The sequence below is a fragment of the Hoplias malabaricus genome, chromosome 3, assembly GCF_029633855.1.
Source record: "Hoplias malabaricus isolate fHopMal1 chromosome 3, fHopMal1.hap1, whole genome shotgun sequence".
NCBI classification, from domain to species: domain Eukaryota; kingdom Metazoa; phylum Chordata; class Actinopteri; order Characiformes; family Erythrinidae; genus Hoplias; species Hoplias malabaricus.
The window spans coordinates 4,080,694-4,098,284 of NC_089802.1; the positions used below are offsets into that span (position 1 = coordinate 4,080,694).

General features: G+C 47.2%; 2 protein-coding genes across 2 annotated transcripts; one reads left to right on the plus strand and one right to left on the minus strand.

Annotated features, from left to right (window-relative positions):
• Nucleotides 1-3,168: 3,168 nt before the first annotated feature.
• Nucleotides 3,169-11,242, plus strand: adkb (adenosine kinase b). The gene is made up of 11 exons (XM_066663819.1): nt 3,169-3,300; nt 3,997-4,071; nt 4,887-4,940; nt 6,138-6,216; nt 6,791-6,963; nt 7,080-7,188; nt 7,678-7,848; nt 8,827-8,862; nt 8,985-9,099; nt 9,761-9,847; nt 10,252-11,242. Exons 1-11 carry the CDS (start codon nt 3,287-3,289, stop codon nt 10,374-10,376), a joined length of 1,038 nt encoding a protein of 345 aa, XP_066519916.1. The 5' UTR covers nt 3,169-3,286; the 3' UTR covers nt 10,377-11,242.
• A 2,377-nt stretch (nt 11,243-13,619) lies between these two features.
• dusp29 (dual specificity phosphatase 29) lies at nt 13,620-14,943 on the minus strand. Its single transcript, XM_066662944.1, has 3 exons — nt 14,780-14,943; nt 13,974-14,197; nt 13,620-13,840 (listed from the first exon to the last, which is right to left on the minus strand). The coding sequence occupies exons 1-3, from the start codon at nt 14,941-14,943 to the stop codon at nt 13,620-13,622; spliced, it is 609 nt and encodes a 202-aa protein (XP_066519041.1).
• Between the last annotated feature and the right edge of the window lie 2,648 nt (nt 14,944-17,591).

The window sequence follows — 17,591 nt, forward strand, 5'->3', positions numbered from 1 at the left end:
GGCTCTTAAACAAGGATCCTAACCCTCAACTGCTCACCAGGCGCAGAGGACAGCTGCCCACGTGTGTGTGTGTGTGTGTGTGTTCACTGCCCCTAGTCACTGGAGAGTGTGTGTATTTGTGCAAAAGAACAATGCTGTACAGAAACAAATAAATGCATATTACATTCTATTGTGGGCCCTTTAATGTCCTAAAATCAGTGGGTGAGGAGTGGAGAGGGAGTAGGGAAGTAGAGGGTGGAGGAGAAGGAGGGAGGGTGAAGGAGATGGATGGAGGAGAGGGAGGGAGGGAGGAGATGGAGGGTGGATTAATATTCAGCTCGGTTTAAGAGGAGTGTCCTGATATAAAGAGTCTGCCATGTTGCAGAGAGCAGGGGCAGCAGCAGACAGCCGTCTGAGGTAAGAGCTCCATAAAGAGACAGATATTTAGGGATGGGGGGGCAGTTGGAGTTTAAATGATCAGTAAGATCAAAGTGGACAGAGGAGGGGGGGTGTTCTGCGTGGAAGGGCAGGAATGAGGTCAATTAGCATGACGCTAACTGCACACACACTGACCTTTCCTGCTGTGGTTAAAGATTAATTTGCTGAAACGGTCTGTTTACATAAGGGAGGGGAGGGGGTGTATATAGCAGTGGGTGGGTGGGTGGGGGCTCTACAGAGGACACAGGTGGGTCAGACAGGGTCCACATCACCGTCACTGAGCTTCACTTCTGTATTTGATGGCATCCAGCCTCAACATCATCAGTGAGTATCAGGGGCTGGTGTTGGGGACTAGTTTTGGATCAAACTCACACCAGAGGAACTCCATCACTCCAGAGAACACAGTTCCACTGTTCCACACACCAGAGGAACCCCATCACTCTAGAGAACACGGTTCCACTGTTCCACACACCAGAGGAACCCCATCACTCCAGAGAACACGGTTCCACTGTTCCACACACCAGAGGAACTCCATCACTCCACAGAACACGGTTCCACTGTTCCACACACCAGAGGAACTCCATCACTCCAGAGAACACGGTTCCACTGTTCCACACACCAGAGGAACCCCATCGCTCCAGAGAACACAGTTCCACTGTTCCACACACTAGAGGGACTCCATCACTCCAGAGAACACAGTTCCACTGTTCCACACACCAGAGGAACCCCATCACTCTAGAGAACACGGTTCCACTGTTCCACACACCAGAGGAACTCCATCACTCCAGAGAACACGGTTCCACTGTTCCACACATCAGAGGAACTCCATCACTCCAGAGAACACGGTTCCACTGTTCCACACATCAGAGGAACTCCATCACTCCAGAGAACACGGTTCCACTGTTCCACACACCAGAGGAACTCCATCGCTCCAGAGAACACGGTTCCACTGTTCCACACACCAGAGGGACTCCATCACTCCAGAGAACACGGTTCCACTGTTCCACACACCAGAGGAACCCCATCGCTCCAGAGAACACAGTTCCACTGTTCCACACACCAGAGGAACCCCATCACTCCAGAGAACACAGTTCCACTGTTCCACACACCAGAGGAACCCCATCACTCCAGAGAACACAGTTCTACTGTTCCACACACCAGAGGAACCCCATCACTCCAGAAAACACGGTTCCACTGTTCCACACACCAGAGGAACCCCATCGCTCCAGAGAACACAGTTCCACTGTTCCACACACCAGAGGAACCCCATCACTCCAGAGAACACAGTTCCACTGTTCCACACACCAGAGGAACTCCATCACTCCAGAGAACACAGTTCCACTGTTCCACACACCAGAGGAACCCCATCGCTCCAGAGAACACGGTTCCACTGTTCCACACACCAGAGGAACCCCATCGCTCCAGAGAACACAGTTCCACTGTTCCACACACCAGAGGAACCCCATCGCTCCAGAGAACACAGTTCCACTGTTCCACACACCAGAGGAACCCCATCGCTCCAGAGAACACAGTTCCACTGTTCCACACACCAGAGGAACTCCATCACTCCAGAGAACACGGTTCCACTGTTCCACACACCAGAGGAACCCCATCGCTCCAGAGAACACAGTTCCACTGTTCCACACACTAGAGGGACTCCATCACTCCAGAGAACACAGTTCCACTGTTCCACACACCAGAGGAACCCCATCACTCTAGAGAACACGGTTCCACTGTTCCACACACCAGAGGAACTCCATCACTCCAGAGAACACGGTTCCACTGTTCCACACATCAGAGGAACTCCATCACTCCAGAGAACACGGTTCCACTGTTCCACACACCAGAGGAACTCCATCGCTCCAGAGAACACGGTTCCACTGTTCCACACACCAGAGGGACTCCATCACTCCAGAGAACACGGTTCCACTGTTCCACACACCAGAGGAACCCCATCGCTCCAGAGAACACAGTTCCACTGTTCCACACACCAGAGGAACCCCATCACTCCAGAGAACACAGTTCCACTGTTCCACACACCAGAGGAACCCCATCACTCCAGAGAACACAGTTCTACTGTTCCACACACCAGAGGAACCCCATCACTCCAGAAAACACGGTTCCACTGTTCCACACACCAGAGGAACCCCATCACTCCAGAAAACACAGTTCCACTGTTCCACACACCAGAGGAACCCCATCACTCCAGAGAACACAGTTCCACTGTTCCACACACCAGAGGAACTCCATCACTCCAGAGAACACAGTTCCACTGTTCCACACACCAGAGGAACCCCATCGCTCCAGAGAACACGGTTCCACTGTTCCACACACCAGAGGAACCCCATCGCTCCAGAGAACACAGTTCCACTGTTCCACACACCAGAGGAACCCCATCGCTCCAGAGAACACAGTTCCACTGTTCCACACACCAGAGGAATTTTATGAATAAAATTCATAAAAATACAGAAGCACCTCGCGACGTGATGAAATGTAACGTGACCTTTATTTTAATGTAATAAATAACTATGTAAATATTTCTCCGGGCTTTAAACTCGCTTCGGTTTTGTTTATTTATATTTTATATTCCTCTCGGTGTTTAACCTAAAAGAGGGAAGTAATTCAACCTGATAAACGCCTACCTTTTTAACCAATCACAGTTCCCGATTTCCCTCCTTGGCCCCGCCCCCTGTGATGAACCCAATCAGGTGAGTGTGCGCGCGCGTGCGCGGTTTCCTCTGCTGTTGCTGCTGCGCGTGGTGGACGCCGGGCGCGAGAGCGGTATTTCCGTGTCGTTTATTTATTTATTTTTTTATTTGTTGTTTACTTGTTTATTTTCCGTTGGGTTTTAAACGTTCGATGTGACGTCATGCGGACAGCTAAGTGAGTAAATTACCACGGCAGCGCGCGGGGGTTTGGGCACCACGAGTGTGTGTGTGTATTGGTGTTGGAGTGTGTGTTGTAAGTCACAGAATGTAACTGCTGGACTCTCTCTGTGTGTGTGTGTGTGTGTGTGTGTGTGTGTGTGTGTGTGTATTGGTGTTGGAGTGTGTGTTGCAAGTCACAGAATGTAACTGCTGGACTGTGTGTGTGTGTGTGTGTTAGACATTAAGAGACAGAGAATGTGACTGTTGGTCTGTGGGGTTTTTTTTGTTTTTTTGCATATTTGTGTGCGTGTGTGTGTGTGTGTGTGCAGATATTTGTATCTATGGGTGTTTGAGAAGAGGAGTATATTAGAAACAGAGAGGGAGATAGAGAGAATTTAACTGCTGGACTGTGTGTGTGTGTGTATCTGCAGGGGGCTGTGGTCAGCATTTTGCCATGTGCTCCCCATGCCAGGGCTCATTAAATCCTTACACACACACACACACAGTGAGGTCAGTAGTAGTTCAGTTGATTTTCTAATTCCTCGTCTTCAGAGAGTGCAGTAAATCAGAGCAGATTTGTTTGATTTTTGTGTTTTGTTTGGGGTTTATTTGTGTTTTACTTTAAAAAAAAGTAACGGTCAAAAGGAAACATTTATATACAGTATACAATAAAATAGTCCTCTCTCTGTCTGTCTCTCTGTCTCTCTCTCAGTCAGAATGAGTTGTTTGGAATGGGGAATCCCTTGTTGGACATCTCTGCTGTGGTGGATAAAGACTTCCTGTACAAGTGAGTATGTTCGACCCCAGTGATGCCCCAGCCATACGTCAGTGGGGGTCTGAAGCCCCTCTCAGCACTGCCCCGTCTTCCAGAACTGATCCTTTTCCCGGAGGAGCTGTGTGTATACAATTGTCCCGGAGATTCCCCGGATTTTATCCTGCCCCGGGTGCACAGTCCAGGGAGTGTCTGAGTGAGCCTTGTGTGAACAGAGCCGGGAATGTTCCAGAGAATCGCTCTCTATCTCCTGCACAGGCTCCGCCCCCCTGCCTGAATCACGTGCTGCACAGTCTGCGCTCCCTGCCTTAACTACACGGAACATCTCCAGCTGTGAGAACACCTCTGACACGGAACATCTCCAGCTGTGGCGACGTGTGAAAGGCCGACTCCGGAAAATCTCCAGACCTGATTCTCTGGTTTTTCTGGCGTTCTGTGTGAAAGGGGCTTGACACAGTGCAAACTTGTTCTCAGTGGGGGCTGCAGGGCCCTCCCTCTTCCCCAGGCACCAGTGCCTAACCAGCAGGGGGCAGTAGTTAGCTGGCGTAAGAGATCTGTGTACGACAGGGGGCAGCTGAACTGAGGGGATTATTTGCTTGTGTCCACAGTTTTTGCTGGTGGACCATTCTCCAGCTGTGACACCTCACTAACAAAACACAGCTGTCTTTCTCTCTCTCTCTCTCTCTCTCTCTCTCTCTCTCTCTCTCTCTCTCTCTCTCTCTTCTTCCTCCCCTCCTCACACACAGCCAGAGCCACCCTAAGATCAGAAACTGACCAGAGAATTAGGTGGAGATGTAATATATATATAAATATTGTGTGTGTGTTTACAGGTATGGCCTGAAGCCCAATGATCAGATCCTCGCTGAGGAAAAGCACAAAGCTCTGTGAGTCTCCTTTGCTCCACACACACACTACATTTATCTTTTTTTCTAAAACCCCAGGGTCTGGTTGCTGTTTATGAATTGATCAATGTCACAGTTAAAAACAGTCACAATAAATGGTGACACTTGTAACTTGAAGCAGCCTCAGTGGGTGAAGCCCAGTCCAGAACAATCAGCGTTTCCCCAAACACTTCGGAGAGAGTCGTCACTCTACGCCACGCAACGCAGACGACCAGCACCAACTCTCCATCCGTAAAATCTCCAGCTGCAGCAGAGATCACGTTTGTTTTTATCCGACTCACGACGGCAGCTCGTAAAATTACGCCGTGGTCTTTTTGAAGAGGTTCAAACGCTCCTTGGATTGATGGCCGACGAAAGAATCCAGCGACAACAACAACAACACGCCAATACACCATGAGTAAACACCGCTTAACGTTACCGCCGCCGTTGTTGTGGTTTCCAAAGCCATTAAAGACGGGTTTGACTCAACCCCGGGTACATTTTGGATACAAGTAGGTACTGTGCAGTTGGAGGAAAAGCCATCAGAATAATTCCTTTCTGTGAATCTGGCTCCTGAAATTGTGGAGTGTGCTGCCATCTTCTGGCCAGAGGATGTCACTGAAGATTGAAAGGCTCAGATATTTAAGGGTTTATTATTAAAATAATAAAACTAGAGCTGGACAATAATCCAATATTAATATATACCACGATATAAATGTTTCAATAACAACGATGAGGTTTTTAAACACATTGTCAATATTTCAGTGCACATTATTTACAGCGTCTGTCACTGACATTAGAGGGCGCTGTTGTCCCTTCAGTTTAATGTTTAGTTTAAAAAGATCAACACTGACGAAGCCCAGAGGTGGTGGTTTGATGCTGTGTGTTGTTTTCCGTTCTTGGCACATTTTCTGTGTTATTTTTTAATTGTTCGCATTGATATCATTATTATATCGTATCGAGTGAAATGAAGAAATATTTCGTGATATAAATTTTGGCGATAACGTCCAGCTCTGAATCAAAGACGTGTGGTATTCCCTGGTGTTTGGTCCTCAGAGTGTTTATTACTGTCAGTGTCTCAGGAAAAGTGTTCCACACCTGCTTCAGGACATCTCTCACACAGACCAGCCCTTTAGGGAAACACACACACACACACACACACACACAGTCCTCCACCTGCCCTCACTGTGTGTGTTTCAGGTTCGAGGAGATCGTGAATAAGAGTAAGGTGGAGTACCATGCTGGCGGCTCCACCCAGAACTCGGTCAAAATCGCACAGGTTAGATCTGTTCACTCTGCCTCTCTTTCCACCTGCTGTTTCTATCAGTTCATATCTCTCTCTCTCTCTCTCTCTCTCTCTCTCACGCGCACACACACACACACACCTGAAAGCAGCCTCTAACCCACTGCAGTAACACACTGTTAACATCACACTTCTCCATCACATCATTGTACCCTCTTCAACCAATCAGAAGGCTCTGTTTACTACACTGTTTATTTCCTCCACTCACCCTCAGTTTAACTCTAGTTTGGTCAGTAGGGGGCACAGTTCTCCTCAAACTCACACTACGAGTTCAGACATTAGTTCACCAGCCTCTGAATTCACATCTTTTCATTGGCTCACGTCCGAAACGTCAGCGCGAATAAGGGAGGACTTCATGTAAATATGTAAATGAGGCTCTGGTTTGTGGAGTTTGTGTTTAGGCCCTGAAGCTGATTCATCAACAGCGCTCAGATCTCTGGCTGTTTCCACATGAAGAGATTCATGAACTAGACGTTCAGCTAGATCTGATCAGTGCTCGGTTTGTGGCAGTGTGTGATTTTGACGTACGTGTGTGTGTGTTTGTGCACAGTGGATGATCCAGGAGCCCCACAAAGTGGCGACGTTTTTCGGCTGTATCGGGAAGGACCACTTTGGTGAGATTCTGAAGCAGAAAGCGGCGGAGGCTCATGTGGACGCTCACTATTACGAACAGAACGAAGAACCGACAGGAACCTGTGCAGCGTGCATCACTGGGGACAACAGGTCAGAGCTCTAGAGAAAGTCTAAAGAAATTTAGACGTCCTGGAGTTGTCCTTTCACACTGTGTGTGTGTGTGTGTGTGTGTGTGTGTGTGTGTGTGTGTCTGTGTGCGCGCGCAGATCTCTGATAGCGAACCTAGCGGCTGCGAACTGTTACAAGAAGGAGGAGCACCTGGACCTGGAGAAAAACTGGAGGTTGGTGGAGAAGGCGAGAGTTTACTACATCGCTGTGAGTGACACACACTCCCACCTCACACTGTCCCCTCACTGTCCCCTCTCTCAGCTCCACTGTCCCCTCAGTGTCCCCTCTGGTGACACTATAGTCCATCTGTTGCTCTGCATACTTTATTACCCCCTTTCCCCCTGTTCCTCAGCACTCAGGACCCCCACAGAGCAGGTGTGATGTGGTGGTGGATCATTCTCAGCGCTGCAGTGACACTGACGTGGTGGTGGTGTGTTAGTGTGTGTTGTGCTGGTGTAGAGTGGATCAGACACAGCAGTGCTGCTGGAGTTTTTAAACCCCTCAGTGTCACTGCTGCACTGAGAATAGTCCCGTGGGCAGTTTTGAATGCCCACGTTTCACAGTCCAATGAAATCATCATACACAGATGGTCTTTATGTTTTGGTCCATTCGGATCCTTCTTTGGATGCAGGTTACATTTACAGATGTGTTATGTGTACAGGATGAATTATGAAGTGTGTGTGTGTGTGTGTTCAGGGCTTCTTCCTGACCGTGTCTCCAGAGTCGATTCTGAAAGTGGCGAAACACGCTTGTGAACACAATAAAATCTTCGGCCTGAATCTCTCCGCCCCCTTCATCAGTCAGTTCTTCAAGGAGCCGCTAATGAAGGTCATGCCCTACGTCGACATCCTGTTCGGCAACGAGACGGTAAGTCTGTGTGTGTGTGTGTGTGTGGAGTTATGGTCTGCTCCTGTCTCAGAGGTGGGTGAACATATGGGTGGAGGATGTGGTGCCTGCCCAAGCTGGGAATCAAACCCTAGACGTCTGGAAGGCAGCTGTGTTATCCACAAGGCTCCACCCACCAGTCTCTCCAACAGAAACTGTAAGGCTAGAGATACACGCCCTGCTCCAGAAACATAACGCCGCATGCCGTGGACGCAGACCGCAGACTTCTTGGTCGGTAGTCGGAGGGACACTGTTGAAGTTGAACCTCAGTAGTACAGGAACATGAGCTCCTCTCATTCACAGACAGCTCTCCTCAGACACGGTCAGAGACGAATAAACAACACAAACGCTCACAACGGCGCAGGGCTCTTGTGTAACCCACAGTGAAGGCTCTGTCGAGTCAACGTTAACTGTTCACATCCTCACCTTTGTGCTACGCTTGTAACTGGAGGCTTTCACTAGAGGGCAGTCCAGAGAATGATGGATATTTGTGGACTTCTACATCGCCTGCACTGCCCCCTATCATTTAAACATGTACTGCACCTTGGGTAAGCACAGCTTTTATTTTCCCAGGACGTGTAAAACCGACGCAGCAAACGGACGCAGGATAAACAAGTGCACCTCTAGCCTTGTGTAGTTTGTGGCTCAGACGGTTTCAGGGTGTTTTGAGAACAATATAAAGGCGAAGGTTAATGCTGATGCTTCACCTCCCAGTGACATGGTCACAGCCCCGCCCCTGCTGAAGCTCCACCCTCTGTATTGTTAAGACGCTCAGAGAGGGCGGGGCCAGGTCCTCAGTGGAGGTTTAATAGACTGAAGGGGGCGGTGTATGGGCGTATTGTTTGTGTAGGCTAGTGTTTAAGCCCCGCCCACTCACACTGAAGTTATAAGGAGTGTTTCCCTGTGCACTGCTATTACATTTCTGGGGAGGAGTTAACCGCTGTTGTGCTGTTTCTGCAGGAGGCGGCCACTTTCGGTAAAGAGCTGGGGTTTGAGGTGAGTATCACCCTCATACACACACACACACACACTGAAAAAACACTCACTCTCATACACACACGAAATAAGTAATTTTTCCTGACCTTACTTTGTCTCTCTGTGTGTGTGTGTGTGTGTAGACTGATGATATAATGGAGATTGCACGGCGAGTTCAGCTTCTACCCAAAGTGAATAAAAACAGACAGAGGACTGTAGTGTTCACTCAGGGCAAAGAGGACACTGTCGCTACTGTGGGTATGTGTCTCTCTCTCTCTCTCTCTCTCTCTCTCTCTCTCTCTCTCTCTGCAGCTGCCTGCCTCTGTCTTTGTCTGACTCTTATTTTCTCTCGTCTGTTTCTTCAGTATTTTCCCTTTCTGCTGTATATTGTCTTTCTCTCATTCATTCTTCATTCTTGCTTTTCATTTCTCTTGTTTCTCTCAGTTCTGTCTCTAATTTTCTCTCTCTTATTTCTTGGTCTGATTTCTTTCTCTTTGTATTTTCCTTTATTTTTATTGTGTGTTTAATTTACAGTCAATAAACCACTCCCCACTCTCTCTCCAGATCTGAGCATGTCTCTCTCTCTTCTCTCCCTCTTTCTCCTTTTCTCTCTCTCTCCTTCTCTTCTCTCTCCCTCTCTCTCTCCCTCTCTCCTCTCTCTCTTTCTCTCTTTCTCTCTCTCTCCCTCTCTCCGCTCTCTCTCTCCCTCTCCTCTCTCTCACTCCTCTCTCTTTCCTTCTCTCTCACTCCTCTCTCTCCTTCTCTTCTCTCTCTTCTCTCTCCTCTCTCTCTCTCTCTCTCTCACTCCTCTTTTTCCTTCTCTCTCTCTCCCCCTCCTCTCTTTTCTCTCTCTCTCTCTCTCTCCTCTTTTTCCTTCTCTCTCTCCTCCTCCTCTCTCTTTTCTCTCTCTCTCTCTCAGGTGATAAAGTGAAGAGGTTTCCGGTTATTGACATTGATCAGAATGAGATCGTGGACACGAACGGAGCGGGGGATGCTTTTGTTGGAGGTAAAGGAGCTGATGTGGAGCTCAGAGGAGAAACTAATAAACCTCAAACCGAGAAGAGTTCCTTAAATGGTGCAGCAGTTACATTCGTGTGAAGCATTTAAGGTGGAATTGCTAATTAAATAAGAGATTGGTAAATGAGGTGTGCTCACCATCGTAAGGAGTAAATATACAGAGTGAAGTAACAGCAGGAACGACAGGAATACGCTCTATAAATATATTCACTGGGAGATAGAACTAGCCCCAACACGTATCCACCAGAGGTCTCTAAATCCCCAAGTGTTAGCATTGGGTTTCTGTAACAGAAAGATAATAATAATACATTTTATTTTAGGCACCTTTCAAGACTCTCAAGGTCACGGGACGACTAACTAAGTAACCCTGTGTGTGTGTGTGTGTGTGTGTAGGGTTCCTGTCGGAGTTGGTTCAGGACAAGTCTTTGGAGCAGTGCATCAGAGCGGGTCACTACGCAGCTAACGTCATCATCCAGCGCTCGGGCTGCACTTTCCCTGAGAAACCTGACTTTCATTAACTGTGTCTCTCACTCTCTCTCTCTCTCTCTCTCTCTCTCTCTCGACCAGATACCTGCAGCTCCTGTGCCTCTATTTGTTTACAGTTTCTTCCAGGGCATTCTTTACTCCTATCACTTGAACCCGATTTCTTTTTCTTTTTTAAACACGTCTTAAACAGCTTCCTCTCTCTCTTTCCTCCTTTCTCTGCATGAAATGTCATTCATTTCCACTCTTTCTCTCTCCGAGGAAGTGATGTGCGGGTCTTTACCATTTTAAAACTGATCATGGCGATGTGAGCCCGACCCAGGGCCTTAAAGTAAGGGCTTGTACTCTGGGACTTTGAAGGGGGGGGTAGGTTTAGTTGTGTTAGAGTGATGATACCAGACAGGGCTTTATTAAACTGATCAGGACGAAGGCTTTAAGAGACGCTCCAGCTCCAGACCAAGCTACACCCAGCCAATAGGAGAGCAGCGGGCGTGTGATGTCATAGTTAGAACATCAAGAGGGGCTGTTATCTGTCACTGAACCCTCCCTCTGGCCCAGGGACAGACGCCCACTGTTCCACCCCGTGTTCCGTGTGAAAGCAGCGCGAGGCGGGTGACAGCTGGGTGATTTAACTCTTTGCGGTGACCCTTCAGGGTGAAGGCTTTATAAACCTCTGGACGTGATGCGGTGTGTGATGTAATGAATTAACTGGAGTGTTTGAAAGAGGTTTTCTCTCATCATTAACTTCCACAGAGGTTTGTGTTTTCAGGTCTGAGTTGTTTATGATGCACCAAACTCAAAAAAACGCACAAGTTTTAAATATGTTTTGAATATGCAGAGCGATGTAAAGAGGAGGAGACACTTCATCACACTCCAACACTTCAATAAACAGATTCTTATTGTAACGGATCATTAGTGTTTTATTCCTGTCCGATGCTTGCAGACTTCGGGGGTTCCTCCTCTTCCTTCTGAACTGAAGGGGACATAGCTGTGAGGATCTGATGGAGTTCAGCCTCAGAATCAACAGTGAGAGTCATTGGCAGAGAACACTTCCACGCCCCAGAGGAACCCTGTCACTCCAGAGAACACGGTTCCACTGTTCCTTACCAGTGCTGGGACGTGTTATACCCAGCCCCCAACCCCCTGTTTCTTAGTGTCCTCTCTCCCCTTGGAGCTGAGTTACAGAGCGCAGTGGTTAAATCTCCCCCTACGACACGGGACGCCCCTTCAACACCCTGATACTTCACCAGAACACAAATAAAACAGAGCAGCGCTTCATTCCCAGGCGACTAGCGCCGCTCTGTAGCAGCTCTACACCAGTCTGCAGTGATATCAGAGGAGCTGCTGGACTTTATAATAACTGCTGTATTGTAGTTACATTTAGGGTGTCATGCCTTAAAATATTATCCCCCTCTCATCACTCTCTGTGATATGAAGCTGAAATCAGTTGTTTATTCTGTGTATTTTTGTTCAAAACTTCCACTTTAAATGCAGCAGTAGCCATAGCAACTGTAAATTTACAGCTAACTCCCGAGACCTCAGCTGCTCTTTGTTCTGCTCGTTATGAAGTAAAGGCCATAATCCACTGAAACTACATTAAACTCAGATAATACACCTAATCCTAACCGGGGCAGAGAGAGAGAAAGCCTAGCACCGGACCCAGACACTTTGTTTTTTTACCCATTTACAGACACTGGGGCTTCGTAAACACGTTAGAGCGGTTTCCAGAGCAAACCGACTGCAGAGCAGCACATGGAGAGGAGACACACTCAGAGCTTTAAACACAGGGTGACACCTTTAAATCAGCTGCATTCATTCATTATATAGGAGCTGTCTATAAACTTTACATCACCTCGAGCAGGGTTTCCAGTGTATGCCCTTTTTGACTTAACCACGCCACTGTGCTGCACTAAATATCCTGAGGGGGGTGTTACACTGTAAAACATGAATGACCAAACATTGTTAAATACGTTATAAAATAATAAACATCAAACAGATCCCTCAACCTCAAACAACACAGGGCTGAGGTCTCAATACATTCATTCATTTATTCACAGGGGACAGTTTCACACACACACCCAGTCTCTCACACACTTACACCTGTAGACAGTTTCACTCCACCTACCCACGTTTGGATGAAAGCAGAACACCTGGTGGAAACCCACGCAGACACAGGGAGAACACACCACACTCCTCACAGACAGTCACCAGGAGGAAACCCACGCAGACACAGGGAGAACACACCACACTCCTCACAGACAGTCACCCGGAGGAAACCCACACAGACAGTGATCCGAGGAGAGGATCCCACCCAGGACCCGAGACTCTGCGGCGCCCCCTGGATTTCCCCACATTATCGTTACTGAGTATATTTAAACCACAATTACATTTCTACATCCACCAAACGGGGACAGGTGTAGCTTTATAAAATAAAAGTCCTGTTTGTGTGTCTGCCCTTCACCTGTTTCCTGAGGCAGGTGAATCCAGTGATGAACTCACCTGAGCCCAGGTGTCCTCAGAACGGTTTAACGTCACCAGATCCAGGGCTAACACTCAGGTGAGTAAAGAGACGAACTGTGGTCTGATTCTAGTTTTATATTTTATAATACACTCTTTAAAATAAAGGTTCTCTACCTTAACCCATGGTTCTAGCACATCCTTTCAAAGGCTTTTGATCCTATTTAAACGAAATCATGATTATGTTAATTATCGCTAGTTTGTCCAGAGATTTTGAGGCTGTGAAACTTTTAAATGACTAATTATTAAACAATGACGGATTTTAGCTAAAGTCTTTGACCTAAAGCTGAGGGGTCTGGATCTCTTTGATTCTTATTCTAGCAGTGTTCAGAAGATGAGATCTGAGAAATGTCACTGTTCAAATGTTTCTCAACCTCACTGCCAACCAATGTCTCAGTAGTGTCTCATTCTCAATCTTTTCACTCATTGGCTTCTGTCTCAGTAAAATCTGTAGTCAGTGTTTTCTCTCTTTCCTTTAAGAAAGTGTCCATTTCTCATTGTCTCTTTAGCATCTCAGTCTCAGTGTTTTCTCTCTTTCTTTTAAGAAAGTGTCCATTTCTCATTGTCTCTTTAGCATCTCAGGCTCAGTCATTTCTCCACTGCTGTAAGAGTCAGATCTCTTAGTGTTTTCTCCATTTTGCTAGTGTAATGTAGATGTGTTCAGTTCTTACAGAGTGTTAGTCGCAGTGTTCTCTCCTCTGTTCCCAGTTTTGTGTCTCCACAGTGTCTCAGTCTCAGCTCCTGTAGATAAAGTGCAGTTCTCACAGTGTCTCAGACTCAGTGTTATCTCTCTTCTTCTCCTGTAGGAACATGTCCAGTTCTCTGAGCTGTTTGAGGAAGCCCCAGTTGGGCAGTATTCTCCTTTTTCTCTTCACATGATTGATGGCCTCCACCAGGGTCATCTTCTCCTGGATCATCAGGTACGCCAGGACCAACGTGGCCGAGCGGCTGCGGCCCATCACACAGTGAACCAGCAGCTTATCTGAGACACACAGGAGAAATAAATGAGAAAAGATTGGACAGGAGAAATCTCAAACCTTCGTTTACAGCAATGATGTCAGTGAGGTCAAGGGCAGGTGAGGCACCACACGCTTAGTGTGTGTGTGTGTTCATACTCTGTGGGTTCCCGAGGACCTGCTGGATGTACTCTGCTGCAGGGAAGAAGAACTGACTGAGGTTGAAGGAGGGAATATCCTCGGCCTCGATGCCATAGTACTGCAGCCCCAGGTCACTGTAGTAACTCGCTCCGGTACTCACACCGTTCCTCAGACCCTCCGCCGCATTTAGAACGTGAGTCACTCCCATCTTCTGTAAACCGTAACGTTTCTGCGCTGTGTCCCTGCACAGACACACACACACACACACACACACACATACACACACATACATACATATACACACAATAAACTTGCATCTCCCATGTTTACAATAAAGTGGCCAGTGGGTGTCAGTAGAGGGGGGGTGTTTCTGATAAAGTGGCCAGTGAGTGTCAGTAGAGGGGGGTGTTTCTGATAAAGTGGCCAGTGAGTGTCAGTAGATGGGGGTGTTTCTGATAAAGTGGCCAGTGAGTGTCAGTAGAGGGGGGTGTTTCTCATAAAGTGGCCAGTGAGTGTCAGTAGAGGGGGGGTGTTTCTGATAAAGTGGCCAGTGAGTGTCAGTAGAGGGGGGTGTTTCTGATAAAGTGGCCAGTGAGTGTCAGTAGAGGGGGGTGTTTCTGATAAAGTGGCCAGTGAGTGTCAGTAGAGGGGGGGTGTTTCTGATAAAGTGGCCAGTGAGTGTCAGTAGAGGGGGGGTGTTTCTGATAAAGTGGCCAGTGAGTGTCAGTAGAGGGGGGTGTTTCTGATAAAGTGGCCAGTGAGTGTCAGTAGAGGGGGGGTGTTTCTGATAAAGAGGCCAGTGAGTGTCAGTAGAGAGTACTCACTCGTCCCCAATGAGGATGTTGGGCCACACCTCGTTGACTCGTGTGAACGCTACGCTGCCGTGTGTAAGCAGTCTCTCCAGCTCGTAGTTGCTGGGCGTCTCGTATTCCTCTTCCTCCTCATGAGCTTCTGATTTTTCTCTGAGTTTCGGCTTGTGAGACGCCATCCCCCTCAGACAGAAACAATCACCTCTAGGACCTGTGCTTTATATGAAGACTGGACCTGAAAGGGGAGATCAATACACACACTTGTAGCTATTGTCCACCAGGGGACACCTTTGAGCCTCATAACCTTGTCATACATTTAGATTTCGCTGGAGATTTTGCTCAGCCATTGACCCAAGGAGCGTCTGACCCTCTTCAGAAACCCCTCGGAGGAATGTTATGAGCTGCTGCTGAGAGTCGGATAAAAACTAATGTGAAAGCTGCTGTAACTTCAGAGATTTTACAAGCGGTGAGTTTGTGCTGGAGCTCTGTGTTTCCTGGTGATTTACAGGTCTCTGGCCAATCAGAGCTCTACAGGGTTTACACCTCACATTCAGTACCTACTCGGCTCGGTTGGAACCCAGCGGAATCAGAGACTGAAAATGAACCCAGTACCAGATTTGGCCGGTGGATAAGTGAAAGAGTCAAATCGAGTAGGATTCCTGCGGTGGAATAGTGCCATTTGCAGCAGCTAATATGCTATGCTAACTTTCATATACCTACTAGTTGTGTTTAGTGAATTAGTGATGCATTTTATGTACAACCAACCGTACAATCAAACCTGACATCTGCATTTAACCCATCTGTGGAAGTGAACACACTCTCACACTAGTGATTAGGAGCAGTAAACACACACTCACACTAGTGATTAGGAGCAGTGAACACACACTCATACTAGTGATTAGGGACAGTGAACACACACTCACACTAGTGATTAGGGACAGTGAACACACTCACACTAGTGATTAGGGACAGTGAACACCCTCTCACCCTAGTGATTATGGACAGTGAACACACACTCACATTAGTGATTAGGGACAGAGAACACACACTCACACCAGTGATTAGGGACAGTGAACACCCTCTCACCCTAGTGATTATGGACAGTGAACACTCTCACACTAGTGATTAGGGACAGTGAAGACACTCTCACACTAGTGATTAGGGACAGTGAACACACAATCACTAGTGATTAGGAGCAGTGAAAACACACTCACACTCACCTTCCGGTACCAAGCCACAGCTGCCCCCTTACATGTCGAATCAGTGCCTACCTGCAGATGTTATCAAATACTTTATGATACTATGCTTATGATTTGGTCGAGGGGCTTATGGGGTCCACTGGGGTTTCCACAGTGTTGGTTTGTTGTATACAGCGAGGGAGATTGGGGTGTAAAGGACTTACTTTAATTTCAGCTTCCAGAGACTTTGGATATGACTGTGGGACTGATTTAACTAATTTTCCTATAGACTCTGTGTGTACCAACCAATGGCATCCAAGACTTCTTACAAACACTGTGGTTTTTTTGGCCAGTGGTGATGTGAGTATTGGTTTTGTGTTATTCTTGGTAAATGGTGTTCCTCATAAACTGTGTTTTATACAGACAATTACTACAATGACTGTTTAGCAGTGAGCTCAGGCACGTCTTGAACCCCCTCTGATTTAATGTGATCCTCTCTAGATTTAATCCTAGGGTGTGGGTTATAGAGTGATATTACACCATTTATATTCTATATATAAAAATAAACAGTCCCCACTGGGCCACCATACATCAGCTGGGTCAAAAAAAAGCAGAAGCACATATTGTTGGGTACACTTTCCACAATCCTGCAAAATTTTGTGGTTCTAGCTTACAGTTATGAAACTCAAAACACACACACACACACACACACACACACACACACCCCTGCTGGATTTCAGGTTAAGCTGAGTTGAGCTAAACTGAGAAATCCTGCTTTGTGTTTACCTCCCTATCTGAAGTAGATAAGCAGGTGAAGGTGCTGGAACTCACCTCGGATTCGGTCAAGTTTCTGTTGTTGTCTTCTTGCTACACAGCTCAGCTGTGTGTGTGTGTGTGTGTGTGTGTTTTGAGTTTCATTGCTGGAGTCATTTTTGGGCCTATTTATAGGACTCTGACCCAGTTTGTACACACACACACACTCACACAATCTCCTCAAAACATTTACACAGTTGCACACAAAAAGCCCACTCCCAGAGGGCGTTATACCCCTCCGGCCCACACTTGGCATTTGGCATGGCTGCAGAGGCACTTTAGGCTTGTTCATAAAGTCTGTATTTAGTTGCATCATGGACATTGTTAGATACATAGCGTTATGTAGCAGATGAAACCATGTTTATTGATGAAGGTAAAGGACGCTGCTGAAAAACCCAGTTAAAAATGTTCCTGTGTTAAACTCTGCAGTGTTTAGATCCGACCGAGCTGATGTTTACGTTCTTTCCTGACGTTACAACTGTGTACTTTACAGACACCTGTAGATAATCAGTTAATAGTTGCTCACAACTCAGTTTTGTGTTTCTACCTGTAGATGGATATTCAAAAAGTGTTCTGTAAAAGAAGCCTCTCCTTGTGGCTTTGTTTAATCTGTACCTCGTCAAAGAAATTTACTGCTATGAGGCAGTTACCCCAAACCCCCTGGTTACACCTCAGCCCCTGATCATTCATCCCTAGTGACGGCCCTGAGCTGCATTTAACATTATTTACAATGCACCTACAGAGAAGGACATGGTCAGGTACTTTCAGTACAGACACTAGCAGAGTTTCATTGTGCTCTGTATTCATTAGGTTCAGGACGTTATTTATGGCTTATT

Bases quoted from the DNA above. Each gene is read 5' to 3' on its own strand.
- adkb (XM_066663819.1), top strand. The intron at 4,072-4,886 runs GTGAGTATGTTC...GTGTGTTTACAG, and splicing joins GATAAAGACTTCCTGTACAA to GTATGGCCTGAAGCCCAATG. The intron at 7,849-8,826 runs GTAAGTCTGTGT...CTGTTTCTGCAG, and splicing joins TCCTGTTCGGCAACGAGACG to GAGGCGGCCACTTTCGGTAA.
- dusp29 (XM_066662944.1), bottom strand. From the start codon at position 14,943: ATGGCGTCTCACAAGCCGAAACTCAGAGAAAAATCAGAAGCTCATGAG. The intron at 14,198-14,779 runs GTGAGTACTCTC...GTGTCTGTGCAG, and splicing joins AACATCCTCATTGGGGACGA to GGACACAGCGCAGAAACGTT. The intron at 13,841-13,973 runs GTATGAACACAC...TGTGTGTCTCAG, and splicing joins GGTCCTCGGGAACCCACAGA to ATAAGCTGCTGGTTCACTGT.